Below are 15049 nucleotides of genomic sequence, written 5' to 3' on the forward strand. Positions count from 1 at the left end.
CAAATTAATCAGCAGGAAAAAAAAGAGAAATGGATTAAGTGGGAAAATAAAAGTTTATCAGTTGTCAGTCCTGACTGAGGCGTACACACACGCTTCTGTTCTCGTCTTCACTCTCTTCTTCTCTCGAGGCGTCTTCTTCAAATGAACGGGTGTCGAGTAAATCACTGAATCATCCTGAAACAGAGACGACACACAGACTCAATGGTTCTGTACGACTCAGATCTGTTGGAGGAGAATGAGAAGCTGACCTGTTGACCACAGCTTGATGATGTTTGCACTGTTGCTGCATCTGAATGAACGACAGTGTTTTAATGTTTCATTATCAAAGGACAGTTACTCATGTTGCAAAACCTACTCTTCAGTTTCTTGTTTGAATACAGTAGAAAGATTATGACCACCAGACTAACGCTCAAAGCTGCTGCCATCACTGAGAGAGAGATGATGTTCGTCACTGAATCACAAGTATGACCTGTTGAGAATAAAATATAATTATTTAATACATATTTCATTAAAAAGTTGCATGAATGTAAATTCGTAAAATTCTAAAAGCCAATTTGCTGTTATAATCGACAGTTGAAAATTGATGAAATAATAATGAGAATATTTGAATGATATGGACAATAAACTATCCAGAAAGTTAATTTAAGTATGCATTTTGTTTTACAGTTCAAACAATTGAAAAGTAATAATCACAATAGGAATAATTGCACAGTAAAATATAACAATAAAATCATTCACAAGTCCAGCATATTCAACAGAAATCAATTAAATATGTTTGTATAATGTCATATTTTTTAAGGCAACCTTGTAGAAAACATGATCTTGATGGAGTCTTAAATTATTTATTATAGAAAAATTATCTTAAGGTTTCCTAAAAAATAATTCATAACTGCCGGAGATTAGGTGAAACAAAGACTTAGTGAAAGATGATTGTTCGTTTTTCACAAGCAAGAACAAACACAGAAAAAGTTGGATGAAAATTCTAAATGCAATACATTATAGTCGTAATAATAAATTAATTAACGGATTCTAAACCAAAATAATATCCGTCGAATAAAAATATGTAGCAGAATAAATTACTAAAATTAAACTTGAAATTCAAATAATTGATTGCCTGTTTTAAAAGGAAAATATATAATTATGGTTCAAGAATTTTTTATTAAATATTCAACCCATCAAAATATTAAAATATTTTATTCTTTTAGGACGCTCTGTTCTCTTCATCTCATCTCTTCATGTATATAAAAGTGTATTCATAGTCTTGCTCAACAAAAGACAGACTATTCAAAATAATAAAAACAAATAATGAATTTAAAATCATAAAATGAGTTCCTACCTGCAGGTCCAGGATCAGATCTCTCTCCACATGAGGTGACAGACCATAATCCTCCGCCGTCAGAGAGGCTGATGTTCATGAAGAAGCTGTAGACACATTTGGTCCTCGACTGTCCCTCGTGCTCGTCTCCACAATCGTACTCATGATTTCCTTCAGTGTAAACTGAACCAGGCCTGGATTGAAACTTCTCAGGTGGAAAACAGGAGGTTACATTTTCTTGTTGTTGGTTCTGGACGGAAGAGTCAGAACTGTCAGAGGATCCAGGAGTGACAGCAATGGTCGAAGAGTCTGATAGTCAGAGAATCAAATAAATTGAGACTTTTTTATATTCAATTTGTTAAAAAAATTAAAAAATACCTGCAAATCTCAGCAATGTTTGTTTTACTACAATCCAGGAGTTGTCGATAATTTCCACACAGACGTAAGTACCAGCGTCTTCTCTCTTCACTTTAATAAAAAATAGGGACAAATTCTCTCCATCTCTTTTAGTTCTAGTCTGAGAATACCCTGGAATATCAGAAGTCGAACTTGAATAGACTTCTGGAAACTTGTCTGGTACCAGTCTGGTCCAATACAAGCGAGTTGAAGACTTGTGCTCACAAGTCAACGTTACGTCTTCACCTGGACTCACACTCTTGATCTCCTCGATCACACTCTCGCTACAGTCTGAAAGAAGAAGAGAAAGTTGAACCACTCCAACACTCACTCCAGTCGTGAGACAACAAAGTTTACTCACATGCTTGGTTGAGGAGCAGCAGCACGACAAAAATGATCACCATCCTTCTGGTTGTTCCTCTGAGCACTGCAGAGCACTGAGACGAGACAAGAAGTTCTGAACTATAGAGGGAGGAGCCAGAACCAGACTTCCTCATTTCACAGTGGAAACTCAGTCTCACAACTTTACCTCTTTGTCTCACACATCAACATGTGTTTCCTACTTGAGACGAGTTTTAGAAGCATTTGTTCTTAGACTAATAATTCTTTATATATACGTGTCTTACTATCTTTGCTTGTGTGCAGTGGTTAGTGCTGCAGCTTCACACAAGTAGAATCTATAATTCAAGTCGACTAAGATGCGTCACTTAGTAAAGACAATCCACTCTTAGATTATTTCCTGGATTTCACTGGCTCAAGTTCACTCATCCCTGCACTGAGCCTGTGAACCAAATTTTGTCAGCTCCTCTTTCAGTCAAGGTAATAAAAAGAACAATTTCTAAACAATATTTTTGAACATTAACATTAGTGAGACTGACAGGCTTTCATGTGATGTTGCCTTTTAACTCTAAAACCTATTCATTAATACTGTTAAAAGTTTTTAATTAATATTTATTTTCAACTGTGTATTGTTTTGTCGTTTGAGTACTTTGTGACCCTGGTCTATGAAAAGTAATTTACAATTACTAACTTACTTAGTTAGAAGTTAGAACGTTGTTTTCTATGTATTATTGGATTTTGCTCAAATGTGGGATTTTAACATGTCATGGAAATCATATTGTCGTTGACTAATTTATTGTTATTATGGTGCTTTTCTCAAAGGTCAACTAATTTGTTGATTTTAGTATCTCTTAAATATATATTGGACGTCTATTGTTCTCATTAGTATCTGTCTGTTTGTATAAAACTCTATTTTTATTGAAATTTTTACATAAGAAAATGATCGTGAGACTTGTCTTCTGAAAACACTTCTTTTCTGGAGATCTAATCTTGTTTACCATAACCCACACCCACTCTGCATGCATCTAGTTGCCTTTCAAAGTTAAGAAACAGCGTCATGATACAGCATAAAGCAGCTGAAGCTGTATCATGACGCCTCATTAATCCATCACTACTGTCCACTACAAGACAGAGGGACAAAAACAAGGGATTTTTCTTGAAACACAAACATAACTTGATTAAAATGATTGATATGTTTTGGTTATGGTTATACAAAACTAAGTGATATTTTAATAAAAATAATATTATGAAAATCTATGTTGATTTGTATAAATAAAAATGTATCTTAGCATCCTAATTTATCACAACACTTAATTGAAAAATATAATCAGTGATTTTGTGTCGTTTTTCATTTAAGAAGATATATATAACAAATAAACAAAACTTGTAAATTCATGCAGTTTTCACTCTTGCTGCTACTTTTCTTTCTTCTCAGTCTATTTATCGTGATGATGTTTCCCACAATTCACTGCTCCTCTTTTCTCCTTCTTCACATACTATTGGTTCTTTACTTAAGGTGGTGATCGAAGGATCAATATATAACTGAAATAAACTTTTATTAAATGTTACGTAGCTATAGCTGTTATATGTTTTTATAGACCACAGAGACGAAACACGCAGATTCTCAAGTTGATACAAATGAGCGTTTAATGGTTTGATGAAGATGAGCTAATAACAGACAAACAAAGACAATGTGAGATAAAACTAACAGCCTGTAATACTATGTATCATTTTATATTTTTAATTTACAAATCTTATTTCTCTAAATATACATCAAATCACACATTTAAAATAACAAATTGAGTGCATTTACAAACGAACGCCATCTTGTAAGTATCATCATGGTAAAGTTGATTCATCTCCTCTATGAAATATAACAAGTGTCTCACAATAAAAAACAAAGATAAGTCTTAGAACGATAAATATCTTATATGTGAATCAGTTAATGTCCAGAGGTGAAGTGAGTCGACGACACATCTCCAGGTAAAACTAATACATTTCAAACATTGTTGTTGGAAGTCAAACACACTATTCCTCCTGCGTCCTGGTCTTTCTTCTCCTCTGTTGGTCATCATTCTTGTCACTGTAGACCAGTGTATAGTACGCCACTGAATATTCGGAACCCTCATGAGAACGAAGAAGAAAATGTTTGACTCAGAAATGTTAAACACAAAAACATCTTTGAGTTCATCAGGATGTTTCCAGATCTTACCAGGTGACTCTGATGATCCTCACTAGTTTGTTGTTCTAGTTCAGCCATGTCTGAAGAATACAAGTCACATTTTAATCTCAATTTAAAATGTTGAACTAATTGTTGTAACACTTACTTGTGGGTTTGCTTATCAAACAAACGAGAATCACGATCGCAGTGAGTTGAACAGTCAAAGCAGCAGCCATCCCCCCAAAAATGATGTTGCTCGTTGATCCGCTCACATCTAAAATTATTAATCATATTTCATGACAAAGTTGCAACAATGCAAATTCAAAAAATTCTAAAAGCCAATTTGCTGTGATAATCGACAGTTGAACATTGATGAAATAATAATGAGAATATTTGAATGATCTGGACAATAAACTATCCAGAAGGGTATTTAATAATGAATTTTGTTTTACAGTTCAAACTATTTAAAAGTAATAATCACAATAGGAATAATTGCAGAGTAAAATATAACAATAAAATCCAGCATAGTCAACAGAAATCAATTAAATATGTTTGTATAATGTCATATTTTTTTTAACCAACCTTGAAGAAAACATGATCTTGATGGATTCTTAAAAAATGTATTATAGAGAAATTATCTTAAGGTTTCTTAAAAAAAACCTCATAACTGCCGGAGATTAAGTGAAACAAAGACTTACTGACAGATGATTGTTCGTCTTTCACAAGCAAGAACAACAGAGAGAAAGTTGGATTCAAATTCTAAATTCAATACATTAAAATCGTAATCATGAATTTATTAACGGATTCTAAACCAAAATAATATCCGTCGAATAAAAATATGTAGCAGAATAAATTACTAAAATTAAACTTGAAATTCGAATAATTGATTGCCTGTTTTAAAAGGAAAATATATTATTATGGCACAAGATTTTTTTATTAAACGTTCAACCCATCAAAATATTAAAATATTTTTTTCTTTTAGGACGCTCTGTTCTCTTCATCTCATCTCTTCATGTATATAAAAGTGTATTCATAGTCTTGCTCAACAGTAGACAGACTATTCAAAATAAAAAAAAAAATAATGAATTTAAAATCATAAAATGAGTTCCTACCTGCAGGTCCAGGATCAGATCTCTCTCCACATGAGGTGACAGACCATAATCCTCCGCCGTCAGAGAGGCTGATGTTCATGAAGAAGCTGTAGACACATTTGGTCCTCGACTGTCCCTCGTGCTCGTCTCCACAATCGTATTCATGATTTCCTTCAGTGTAAACTGAACCAGGTCTGGATTGAAACTTCTCAGGTGGAAAACAGGAGGTTACATTTTCTTGTTGTTGGTTCTGGACAGAAGAGTCAGAACTGTCTGAGGATCCTGGAGTGACAGCAGAGGTAGAAGAGTCTGATAGTCAGAGAATCAAACACTTAATCACAAATCTCTATGTTCAATTAAAAAAAAGATAGTTTACCTGCAACTGTGAGGATTGTTTGTTTAACAAGTTTCAAGACATTTTCAAGGAGTTCAACACAGACGTAAACACCAGTGTCTTCTCTCTTCACTTTTGTGAGAGAAAGTAATAATTTATTTTCTTTTTTTTTTGTTTCAATGTCAGAATACTTTCGATCATTAGAATTTGAACTAAAAAACACTGGAAACTTGTCTGGTACCAGTCTGGTCCAATACAAGTGAGTTGAAGACTTGCGCTCACAAGTCAACGTTACGTCTTCACCTGGACTCACACTCTTGTTCTCCTCGATCACACTCTCGCTACAGTCTGAAAGAAGAAGAGAAAGTTGAACCACTCCAACACTCACTCCAGTCGTGAGACAACAAAGTTTACTCACATGCTTGGTTGAGGAGCAGCAGCACGACAAAAATTATCACCATCCTTCTGGTTGTTCCTCTGAGCACTGCAGAGCACTGAGACGAGACAAGAAGTTCTGAACTATAGAGGGAGGAGCCAGAACCAGACTTCCTCATTTCACAGTCGAAACTCAGTCGTACAACTTTACCTCTTTGTCTCACACATCAACATGTGTTACCTACTTGAGACGAGTTTTTGAAGCTTTTGTTCATAGACTAATAAATCATTATAAATACGTGTTTAACTATCTTTGCTTGTGTGCAGTGGTTAGTGCTGCAGCTTCACACAAGTAGAATCTATAGTTCAAGTCGACTAAGATGCATCACTTAGTAAAGACAATCCACTCTTAGATTATTTCCTGTATTTCACTGGCTCAGGTTCTCTCATCCTTGCACTGAGCCTTTGAATCAAATTTTGTCAGCTCCTCTTTCAGTCAAGGTAATAAAAAGAACAATTTCTAAACAATATTTTTTAACATCAACATTAGTGAGACTGACAGGCTTTCATGTGATGTTGCCTTTTAACTCTTAAACCTATTCATTAATACTGTTAAAAGTTTTTTAATTAATATTTATTTTCAACTGTGTATTGTTTTGTCATTTGAGTACTTTGTGATCCTGGTCTATGAAAAGTACTTTACAATTACTAACTAACTAAGTTAGAAGTTATAACGTTGTTTTCTATGTATTATTGGATTTTGCTCAAATGTGAGATTTTAACATGTCATGGAAATCATATTGTCGTTGACTAATTTATTGTTATTATTGTGCTTTTCTCAAAGGTCAACTAATCTGTTGATTTAAGTATCTCTTAAATATATATTGGACGTCTATTGTTATCATTAGTATCTGTCTGTTTGTATAAAACTCTATTTTTATTAAAATTTTCACATAAGAAAATGATCGTGAGATCTGACTTCTGAAAACACTTCTTTTCTGGAGATCGAATCTTGTTTACCATAACCCACACCCACTCTGCATGCATCAAGTTGCCTTTCAAAGTTAAGAAACAGCGTCATGATACAGCATAAAACAGCTGATGCTGTATCATGACGCCTCATTAATCCATCACTACTGTCCACTACAAGACAGAGGGACAAAAACAAGGGGTTTTTCTTGAAACACAAACATAACTTGATTAATATGATTGATATGTTTTGTTCATGGTTATACAAAACTAAGTGATATTTTAATAAAAATAATATTATGAAAATCTATGTTGATTTGTATAAATAAAAATGTATCTTAGCATCCTAATTTATCACAACACTTAATTGAAAAATATAATCAGTGATTTTGTGTCGTTTTTCATTTAAGAAGATATATATAACAAATAAACAAAACTTGTAAATTCATGCAGTTTTCACTCTTGCTGCTACTTTTCTTTCTTCTCATTCTATTTATCGCGATGATGTTTCCCACAATTCACTGCTCCTCCTCTTTTCTCCTTCTTCACATACATACTATTGGTTCTTTACTTAGGTGGTGATCGAAGGATCAATATATAACTGAAATAAACTTTTTTTAAATGTTACGTAGCTATAGCTGTTATATGTTTTTATAGACCACAGAGACGAAACACGCAGATTCTCAAGTTGATACAAATGAGCGTTTAATGGTTTGATGAAGATGAGCTAATAACAGACAAACAAAGTCAATGTGAGATAAAACTAAAAGCCTGTAATACTATGTATCATTTTGTATTTTTATTTACAAATCTTATTTCTCTAAATATACATCAAATCACACATTTAAAATATCAAATTGAGTACATTTAAAAACGAATGCCATCTTGTAAGTTACATCATGGTAAAGTTGATTCATCTCCTCTATGAAATATAACAAGTATTTCACAATAAAAAAGAAACATAATTCTTAGAACGATAAATATCTTATATGTGAATCAGTTAATGTCCAGAGGTGAAGTGAGTCGACGACACATCTCCAGGTAAAACTAATCCATCAAACATTGTTGTAGGAAGTCAAACACACTATTCCTCCTGCGTCCTGGTCTTTCTTCTCCTCTGTTGGTCATCATTCTTGTCACTGTAGACCAGTGTATAGTACGCCACTGAAAATTCCGAACCCTCATGAGAACGAAGAAGAAAATGTTTGACTCAGAAATGTTAAACACAAAAACATCTTTGAGTTCATCAGGATGTTTCCAGATCTTACCAGGTGACTCTGATGATCCTCACTAGTTTGTTGTTCTAGATCAGCCATGTCTGAAGAATAAAAGTCACATTTTAATCTCAATTTAAAATGTTGAAGTCATTGTTTTAACACTTACTTGTGGGTTTGCTTATCAAACAAACGAGAATCACGATCACAGTGAGTTGAACAGTCAAAGCAGCAGCCATCCCCCCAAAAATGATGTTGCTTGTTGATCCGCTCACATCTAAAATTATTAAAGATTTTAAATATTTCATCATTTAGGTTTTGGTCTTTCTCTGTCTTAATCTTTCCATTACTGTTGCCTCAAGTGCTTTTGTTTTCTTTTCTATGTTTAACTGTTTTAAGTTACTTCACTTAGAGTGAAAAGACAATATTCATATAGATTGTAAAAGTTAAGTTGTTAACATGTCGGCCACTTATCTCACCACACCTGAACTCTCCTAGATTTTGTTTGTTATTATAAAATAAAACATGATTCTCTATAGTGGTAAATAGTATATATTCTTATGGTTTCAAATTATAAAAGTAGACAAGTAGTGAAAGCAAATTATGGAATTATGAAAAACTATAATTCTGTAAAAACAGAAATTTGATTCATTATCATAAATTCTTACCTGCAGGTCCAGGATCAGATCTCTCTCCACATGAGGTGACAGACCATAATCCTCCGCCAACAGAGAGGCTGATGTTCATGAAGAAGCTGTAGACACATTTGGTCCTCGACTGTCCCTCGTGCTCGTCTCCACAATCGTACTCATGATTTCCTTCAGTGTAAACTGAACCAGGTCTGGATTGAAACTTCTCAGGTGGAAAACAGGAGGTTACATTTTCTTGTTGTTGGTTCTGGACAGAAGAGTCAGAACTGTCTGAGGATCCTGGAGTGACAGCAGTGGTTAATCACAAATGTCTATGTTCAATTAAAAAAAAAGATAGTTTACCTGCAACTGTGAGGATTACTTGTTTAACAAGATTCCAGAGATCTTCATCAACTTCCACACAGACATAAACACCAGTATCTTCTCTCCTCACTTTTGTGAGAGAAAGGAGTATTTTTTTTTCTTCTTGTTTTGTTTTAATGTCAAAATACTTTGAGTCATAAGAATTTGAACTAAAAAACACTGGAAACTTGTCTGGTATAAGTCTGGTCCAATACAAGCGATTTGAAGACTTGTGCTCACAAGTCAACGTTACGTCTCCACCTGGACTCACACTCTTGTTCTCCTCGATCACACTCTCTCTACAGTCTGAAAGAAGAAGAGAAAGTTGAACCACTCCAACACTCACTCCAGTCGTGAGACAACAAAGTTTACTCACATGCTTGGTTGAGGAGCAGCAGCACGACAAAAATGATCACCATCCTTCTGGTTGTTCCTCTGAGCACTGCAGAGCACTGAGACGAGACAAGAAGTTCTGAACTATAGAAGGAGGAGCCAGAACCAGACTTCCTGATTTCACAGTGGAAACTGGTGGTGTTGCAGTGGGTTTGAAATATTTTTTTAAGCTATATTTCGTTGTTAAATCCTGTTATGATAATATGTGGGACTGTGAGAGAAGATCGCTACGCCTATATTCATGGGTTCGAGAAACCAACCTCAAAATTAATTTTCAAGAATGTAATTTAATAGTTGTGATGTAAGTAAGTAAGTCATTTATATTTGTAGAGCGCTTTTCCAGACCAGGGTCACAAAGTGCTTAAACAATCAAAACAATACACAATAAGATATATACTTAAAACGTCAAGACAACCAACACAGGAGTCTCAGAAAATCAAGGAAAAGTCTGCACGTATAAAATTGTCTTGAGATGTTTCTTGAAGGAGTCAGTAGATCCATCAAACGCAGAGGGAGAGAAAGAAGGATTTCTCTCCTCTGGTCCTGAACCATGTGCGACTATCAGCCGATTCTGATCCACAGACCTAAAAGCCCGACCCCGGATGTAAGGCTGGATCAGCTCACTGATGTTAGGAGGAGCCTGACCATGAATAATTCTTAAAGTAAGAACCAGAATTTTAAAGTTGATCCTGAAAGAAACTGGCAGCCAGCGAAGATATTTGGATGGTAGAAATGTGAGTTCTTCTACAAAGGGCGTGATTTGAGGAGCAGGGGACACGAAAGACAGGATGGGATGATGAAACTTCATGAAGCCTCAAATTAAAAGCAGGGTGGGTGGGGGGTGTTAAATACTCGATCTAAGAGTAGAGTGTTACAATTAGTGGACTCTTATCATGAGCCTTCATGAAGCTTTATAAGCTGATACTAGTAATAGGTAGATGAGGCATCATGATACTGCATCAGCTGTTTTGAAAGTCCACTAGATGTCACTCTCTGCTTGAAATTAGTTCTACTAACTCAATTAAACGTTGTATCTTTTTGTTCTGAGAGTTCCCTCTAGTCGCCTTTCAAAGTGTAAAATGATACAGTATCAGCTGCTTCATGATGCCTCATCAACCCATCACTAGTTGATACTTAGTTATTGAGTCATGTTAAAATATTGATAACTCATTAAAGTCACACTAGTTGCTATCATTAAACAATGACATGGTTCTGTTAAATTATTTATCACATCTTCATTACTTGCAAGAATTGAATAAACCACAAAAAGGAGTTGAATGCTTTATTTAAAAAAGACAAATTAATCAGCAGGAAAAAAAAGAGAAATGGATTAAGTGGGAAAATAAAAGTTTATCAGTTGTCAGTCCTGACCGAGGCGTACACACACGCTTCTGTTCTCGTCTTCACTCTCTTCTTCTCTCGAGGCGTCTTCTTCAAATGAACGGGTGTCGAGTAAATCACTGAATCATCCTGAAACAGAGACGACACACAGACTCAATGGTTCTGTACGACTCAGATCTGTTGGAGGAGAATGAGAAGCTGACCTGTTGACCAGAGCTTGATGATGTTTGCACTGTTGCTGCATCTGAATGAACGACAGTGTTTTAATGTTTCATTAACAAAAGACAGTTACTCATGTTGAAAAACGTACTCTTCAGTTTCTTGTTTGAATACAGTAGAAAGATTATGACCACCAGACTAACGCTCAAAGCTGCTGCCATCACTGAGAGAGAGATGATGTTCGTCACTGAATCACAAGTATGACCTGTTAGGAATAAAATATAATTATTTAATACATATTTCATGATAAAGTTGCATGAATGTAAATTCGTAAAAATTCTAAAAGCCGATTTGCTGTCATAATCGACAGTTGAACATTGATGAAATAATAATGAGAATATTTGAATGATATGCACAATAAACTATCCAGAAGGGAATTCAATTATGCTTTTTTTTTTACAGTTCAAACAATTGAAAAGTAATAATCACAATAGGAATAATTGCACAGTAAAATATAACAATACAATCATTAACAAGTCCAGCATGTTCAACAGAAATCAATTAAATATGTTTGTATAGTATATTTTTTTTATAAGGCAGCCTTGTAGAAAACATGATCTTGATGGAGTCTTAAATTATTTATTATAGAAAAATGATCTTAAGGTTTCCTAAAAAATAATTCATAACTGCCGGAGATTAGGTGAAACAAAGACTTAGTGAAAGATGATTGTTCGTTTTTCACAAACAAGAACAAACACAGAAAAAGTTGGATTAAAATTCTAAATGCAATACATTATAGTCGTAATTATTAATTAATTAAGGGATTCTAAACCAAAATAATATCCGTCGAATAAAAATATGTAGCAGAATAAATTACTAAAATTAAACTTGAAATTGGAATAATTGATTGCCTGTTTTAAAAGGAAAATATATTATTATGGTCCAAGAATTTTTTTATTAAATATTTAACCCATCAAAATATTAAAATATTTTATTATTTTAGGACGCTCTGTTCTCTTCATCTCATCTCTTCATGTATATAAAAGTGTATTTATAGACTTGCTCAACAGAAGACAGACTCTTCAAATTAATAATAATAAATAATGAATTTAAAATCATAAAATGAGTTCCTACCAGCAGGTCCAGGATCAGATCTCTCTCCACATGAGGTGACAGACCATAATCCTCCACCGTCAGAGAGGCTGATGTTCATGAAGAAGCTGTAGACACATTTGGTCCTCGACTGTCCCTCGTGCTCGTCTCCACAATCGTACTCATGATTTCCTTCAGTGTAAACTGAACCAGGTCTGGATTGAAACTTCTCAGGTGGAAAACAGGAGGTTACATTTTCTTGTTGTTGGTTCTGGACAGAAGAGTCAGAACTGTCTGAGGATCCTGGAGTGACAGCAGTGGTAGAAGAGTCTGATAGTCAGAGAATCAAACACTTAATCACAAATCTCTATGTTCAGTAAAAAACAAAGATAGTTTACCTGCAACTGTGAGGATTGTTTGACTAACAAGATTCCAGAAATCGCCAACGACTTCCACACAGACGTAAACACCAGTGTCTTCTCTCTTCACTTTTGTTAAAGAAAGGAATAATTTATTTTCTACTTTTTTTGTTTCAATGTCAGAATACTTTGGATCATTAGAATTGGAACTAAAAAAAAACACTGGAAACTTGTCTGGTACCAGTCTGGTCCAATACAAGTGAGTTGAAGACTTGCGCTCACAAGTCAACGTTACGTCTTCACCTGGACTCACACTCTTGTTCTCCTCGATCACACTCTCTCTACAGTCTGAAAGAAGAAGAGAAAGTTGAACCACTCCAACACTCACTCCAGTCGTGAGACAACAAAGTTTACTCACATGCTTGGTTGAGGAGCAGCAGCACGACAAAAATGATCACCATCCTTCTGGTTGTTCCTCTGAGCACTGCAGAGCACTGAGACGAGACAAGAAGTTCTGAACTATAGAGGGAGGAGCCAGAACCAGACTTCCTCATTTCACAGTCGAAACTCAGTCGTACAACTTTACCTCTTTGTCTCACACATCAACATGTGTTTCCTACTTGAGACGCGTTTTAGAAGCTTTTGTTCATAGACTGATAATTCATTATAAATACGTGTCTTACTATCTTTGCTTGGGTGCAGTGGTTAGTGCTGCAGCTTCACACAAGTAGAATATATAGTTCAAGTCGACTAAGATGCATCACTTAGTGAAAAACAATCCACTCTTAGACTATTTCCTGTATTTCACTGGCTCAAGTTATCTCATCCCTGCACTGAGCCTGTGAACCAAATTTTGTCAGCTCCTCTTTCAGCCAAGGTACAATTTAAGTATCTCTCAAATAGATCTTGGACTTTGATTGTTCTCATTAGTATCTGTCTGTTTGTATAAAACTCTATTTTTATTGAAACCTTTACTTTAGAAAATGATCTTCAGACCTGCTTCTGAAAACACCTATTTTCTAGAGATGATATCTTGTTTACAATAACCACGCCCACTCTGCATGAAAGAAGATGCAGGGCGTTATTCGCTGCTGCAGGAGGAGTGTAACCCATTATTATGTCATAATGGACTACGCTCTCATAACCTCTCTTTCGCCAAGATTTCAGACGGGTGAGAACTTTATAAAGTGGAGCAGGAGAGTTCGGTTTTACATTATTTGCCGTTTAATGAGCTGTGTCATTTTAAATAAGGTTTGTTTTATTTCTGCATATATATAAAGCTCTCTGTTACTACTGTATGTCCTAAAGGGGCTATATAAATAAACATTTTTATTTAATTAGTTTATTCATAAAATGACCAGAACGCATTAAAATATGAACAATGTTTAGTCAAATATCACTGAAGTGCACATGTTGCCTCCTAATATAAAAGCACAGTATATGTCACTCTTTTCATTACAATATTTGTCTCATATTTCAAATTCAATTAAATTTTGGCATCATTTTCAAACTGAGAGTGCCAACTAGTTGCCTTTCAAATTTAAGAAACAGCGTTATGATACAGCATAAAGCAGCTGATGCTGTATCGTGACGCTTCTGTAACCCATCACTACTGTCCACTACAAGACAGAGGGAGAAAAACAAGGAATTTTCATTGAAACACAAACATAACTTGATTAATCTGATTGATATGTTTTGTTCATGGTTATACAAAACTAAGTGATATTTTAATAAAAACAATATTATGAAAAACTTTGTTGTTTTGTGTAAGTAAAAGTGTATTTCTAAAATTGTATATTGGCATCCTAATTGATCACAATACTAAATTGAAAAATATCAGTGATTTTGTGTCTTTTAATAATATACAACAATTAAAAAATAAATATAAATTCATGCAGCTTTCACTCTTCTGCTACTTTTCTTTCTTCTCTGTCCATTTCTCTCGATGATGTATCCCACTATTCACTGCTCCTCCTGCTTTCTCCTTCTTCACATACATACTATTGGTCCTTTAACTGAGGTGGTGATCGAAGGATCAAAATACACCTGAAATACCCTTTTATTATATGTAACGTAGCTATAGATGTTATATGTTTTTATTGACGACGGAGATGAAACACGCAGATTCTCAAGTTGATACAAATGAGCGTTTAATGGTTTGATGAAGATGAGCTAATAACAGACAAACAAAGACAATGTGAGATCAAACTAGCAATGTGTAATACTATGTATCCTTTTATATTTTGATTTACAAATCTTATTTCTCTAAATATACATCAAATCACACATTTTAAATATCAAACTGAGTACATTTACAAACGAATGCCATCTTGTAAGTTACATCATGGTAAAGATGATTCATCTCCTCTACAAAATATAACAAGTGTCTCACAAAAAAAAACAAAGATAAGTCTTAAAATGATAAATATCTTATATGTGAATCAGTTAATGTCCAGAGGTGAAGTGAGTCGACGACACATCTCGAGGTAAAACTAATCCATTTCAAACATTGTTGTTGG

At 34.5% G+C, this 15049-nt stretch overlaps 3 protein-coding genes and 1 pseudogene across 3 annotated transcripts; all 4 read right to left on the reverse strand.

The window, feature by feature from the left end:
- On the reverse strand, positions 1–2208 carry LOC148071946 (uncharacterized). Its single transcript, XM_087798628.1, has 6 exons — positions 2073–2208; positions 1968–2002; positions 1337–1565; positions 356–469; positions 249–289; positions 1–174 (listed from the first exon to the last, which is right to left on the reverse strand). Exons 1-6 carry the CDS (start codon positions 2206–2208, stop codon positions 58–60), a joined length of 672 nt encoding a protein of 223 aa, XP_087654754.1. The 3' UTR covers positions 1–57.
- Positions 2209–4078: 1870 nt separating this feature from the next.
- Positions 4079–6097, reverse strand: LOC148071947 (uncharacterized). Its single transcript, XM_087798629.1, has 5 exons — positions 6055–6097; positions 5679–5984; positions 5324–5611; positions 4263–4312; positions 4079–4174 (listed from the first exon to the last, which is right to left on the reverse strand). The coding sequence occupies exons 1-5, from the start codon at positions 6095–6097 to the stop codon at positions 4079–4081; spliced, it is 783 nt and encodes a 260-aa protein (XP_087654755.1).
- A 1967-nt stretch (positions 6098–8064) lies between these two features.
- On the reverse strand, positions 8065–9605 carry LOC148071948 (uncharacterized; annotated as a pseudogene).
- Positions 9606–10932: 1327 nt separating this feature from the next.
- On the reverse strand, positions 10933–12991 carry LOC148071949 (uncharacterized). Its single transcript, XM_087798630.1, has 7 exons — positions 12949–12991; positions 12754–12878; positions 12570–12654; positions 12214–12501; positions 11231–11344; positions 11124–11164; positions 10933–11049 (listed from the first exon to the last, which is right to left on the reverse strand). Exons 1-7 carry the CDS (start codon positions 12989–12991, stop codon positions 10933–10935), a joined length of 813 nt encoding a protein of 270 aa, XP_087654756.1.
- Positions 12992–15049: the final 2058 nt, after the last annotated feature.

The sequence above is a fragment of the Callionymus lyra genome, chromosome 9 (assembly GCF_982586985.1).
Source record: "Callionymus lyra chromosome 9, fCalLyr1.hap1.1, whole genome shotgun sequence".
In the NCBI taxonomy this organism is placed as follows: Eukaryota; Metazoa; Chordata; class Actinopteri; order Syngnathiformes; family Callionymidae; genus Callionymus; species Callionymus lyra.

What these genes read in the sequence shown, in the direction of transcription:
- LOC148071946 (XM_087798628.1), bottom strand. Translation starts at nt 2,208, where the DNA reads ATGAGGAAGTCTGGTTCTGGCTCCTCCCTCTATAGTTCAGAACTTCTT. An exon ending in GCTGCTCCTCAACCAAGCAT is followed by an intron (nt 2,003 to 2,072) that starts GTGAGTAAACTT and finishes TTCTTCTTTCAG; the next exon opens with ACTGTAGCGAGAGTGTGATC. An exon ending in ATCTGATCCTGGACCTGCAG is followed by an intron (nt 470 to 1,336) that starts GTAGGAACTCAT and finishes TATTCTCAACAG; the next exon opens with GTCATACTTGTGATTCAGTG.
- LOC148071947 (XM_087798629.1), bottom strand. Translation starts at nt 6,097, where the DNA reads ATGGTGATAATTTTTGTCGTGCTGCTGCTCCTCAACCAAGCAT. An exon ending in AACAATCCTCACAGTTGCAG is followed by an intron (nt 5,612 to 5,678) that starts GTAAACTATCTT and finishes TCTGACTATCAG; the next exon opens with ACTCTTCTACCTCTGCTGTC. An exon ending in AGGATCATCAGAGTCACCTG is followed by an intron (nt 4,175 to 4,262) that starts GTAAGATCTGGA and finishes CGTTCTCATGAG; the next exon opens with GGTTCCGAATATTCAGTGGC.
- LOC148071949 (XM_087798630.1), bottom strand. Translation starts at nt 12,991, where the DNA reads ATGGTGATCATTTTTGTCGTGCTGCTGCTCCTCAACCAAGCAT. An exon ending in TGGTACCAGACAAGTTTCCA is followed by an intron (nt 12,655 to 12,753) that starts GTGTTTTTTTTT and finishes ACAAAAGTGAAG; the next exon opens with AGAGAAGACACTGGTGTTTA. An exon ending in TTCAAACAAGAAACTGAAGA is followed by an intron (nt 11,165 to 11,230) that starts GTACGTTTTTCA and finishes TCGTTCATTCAG; the next exon opens with ATGCAGCAACAGTGCAAACA.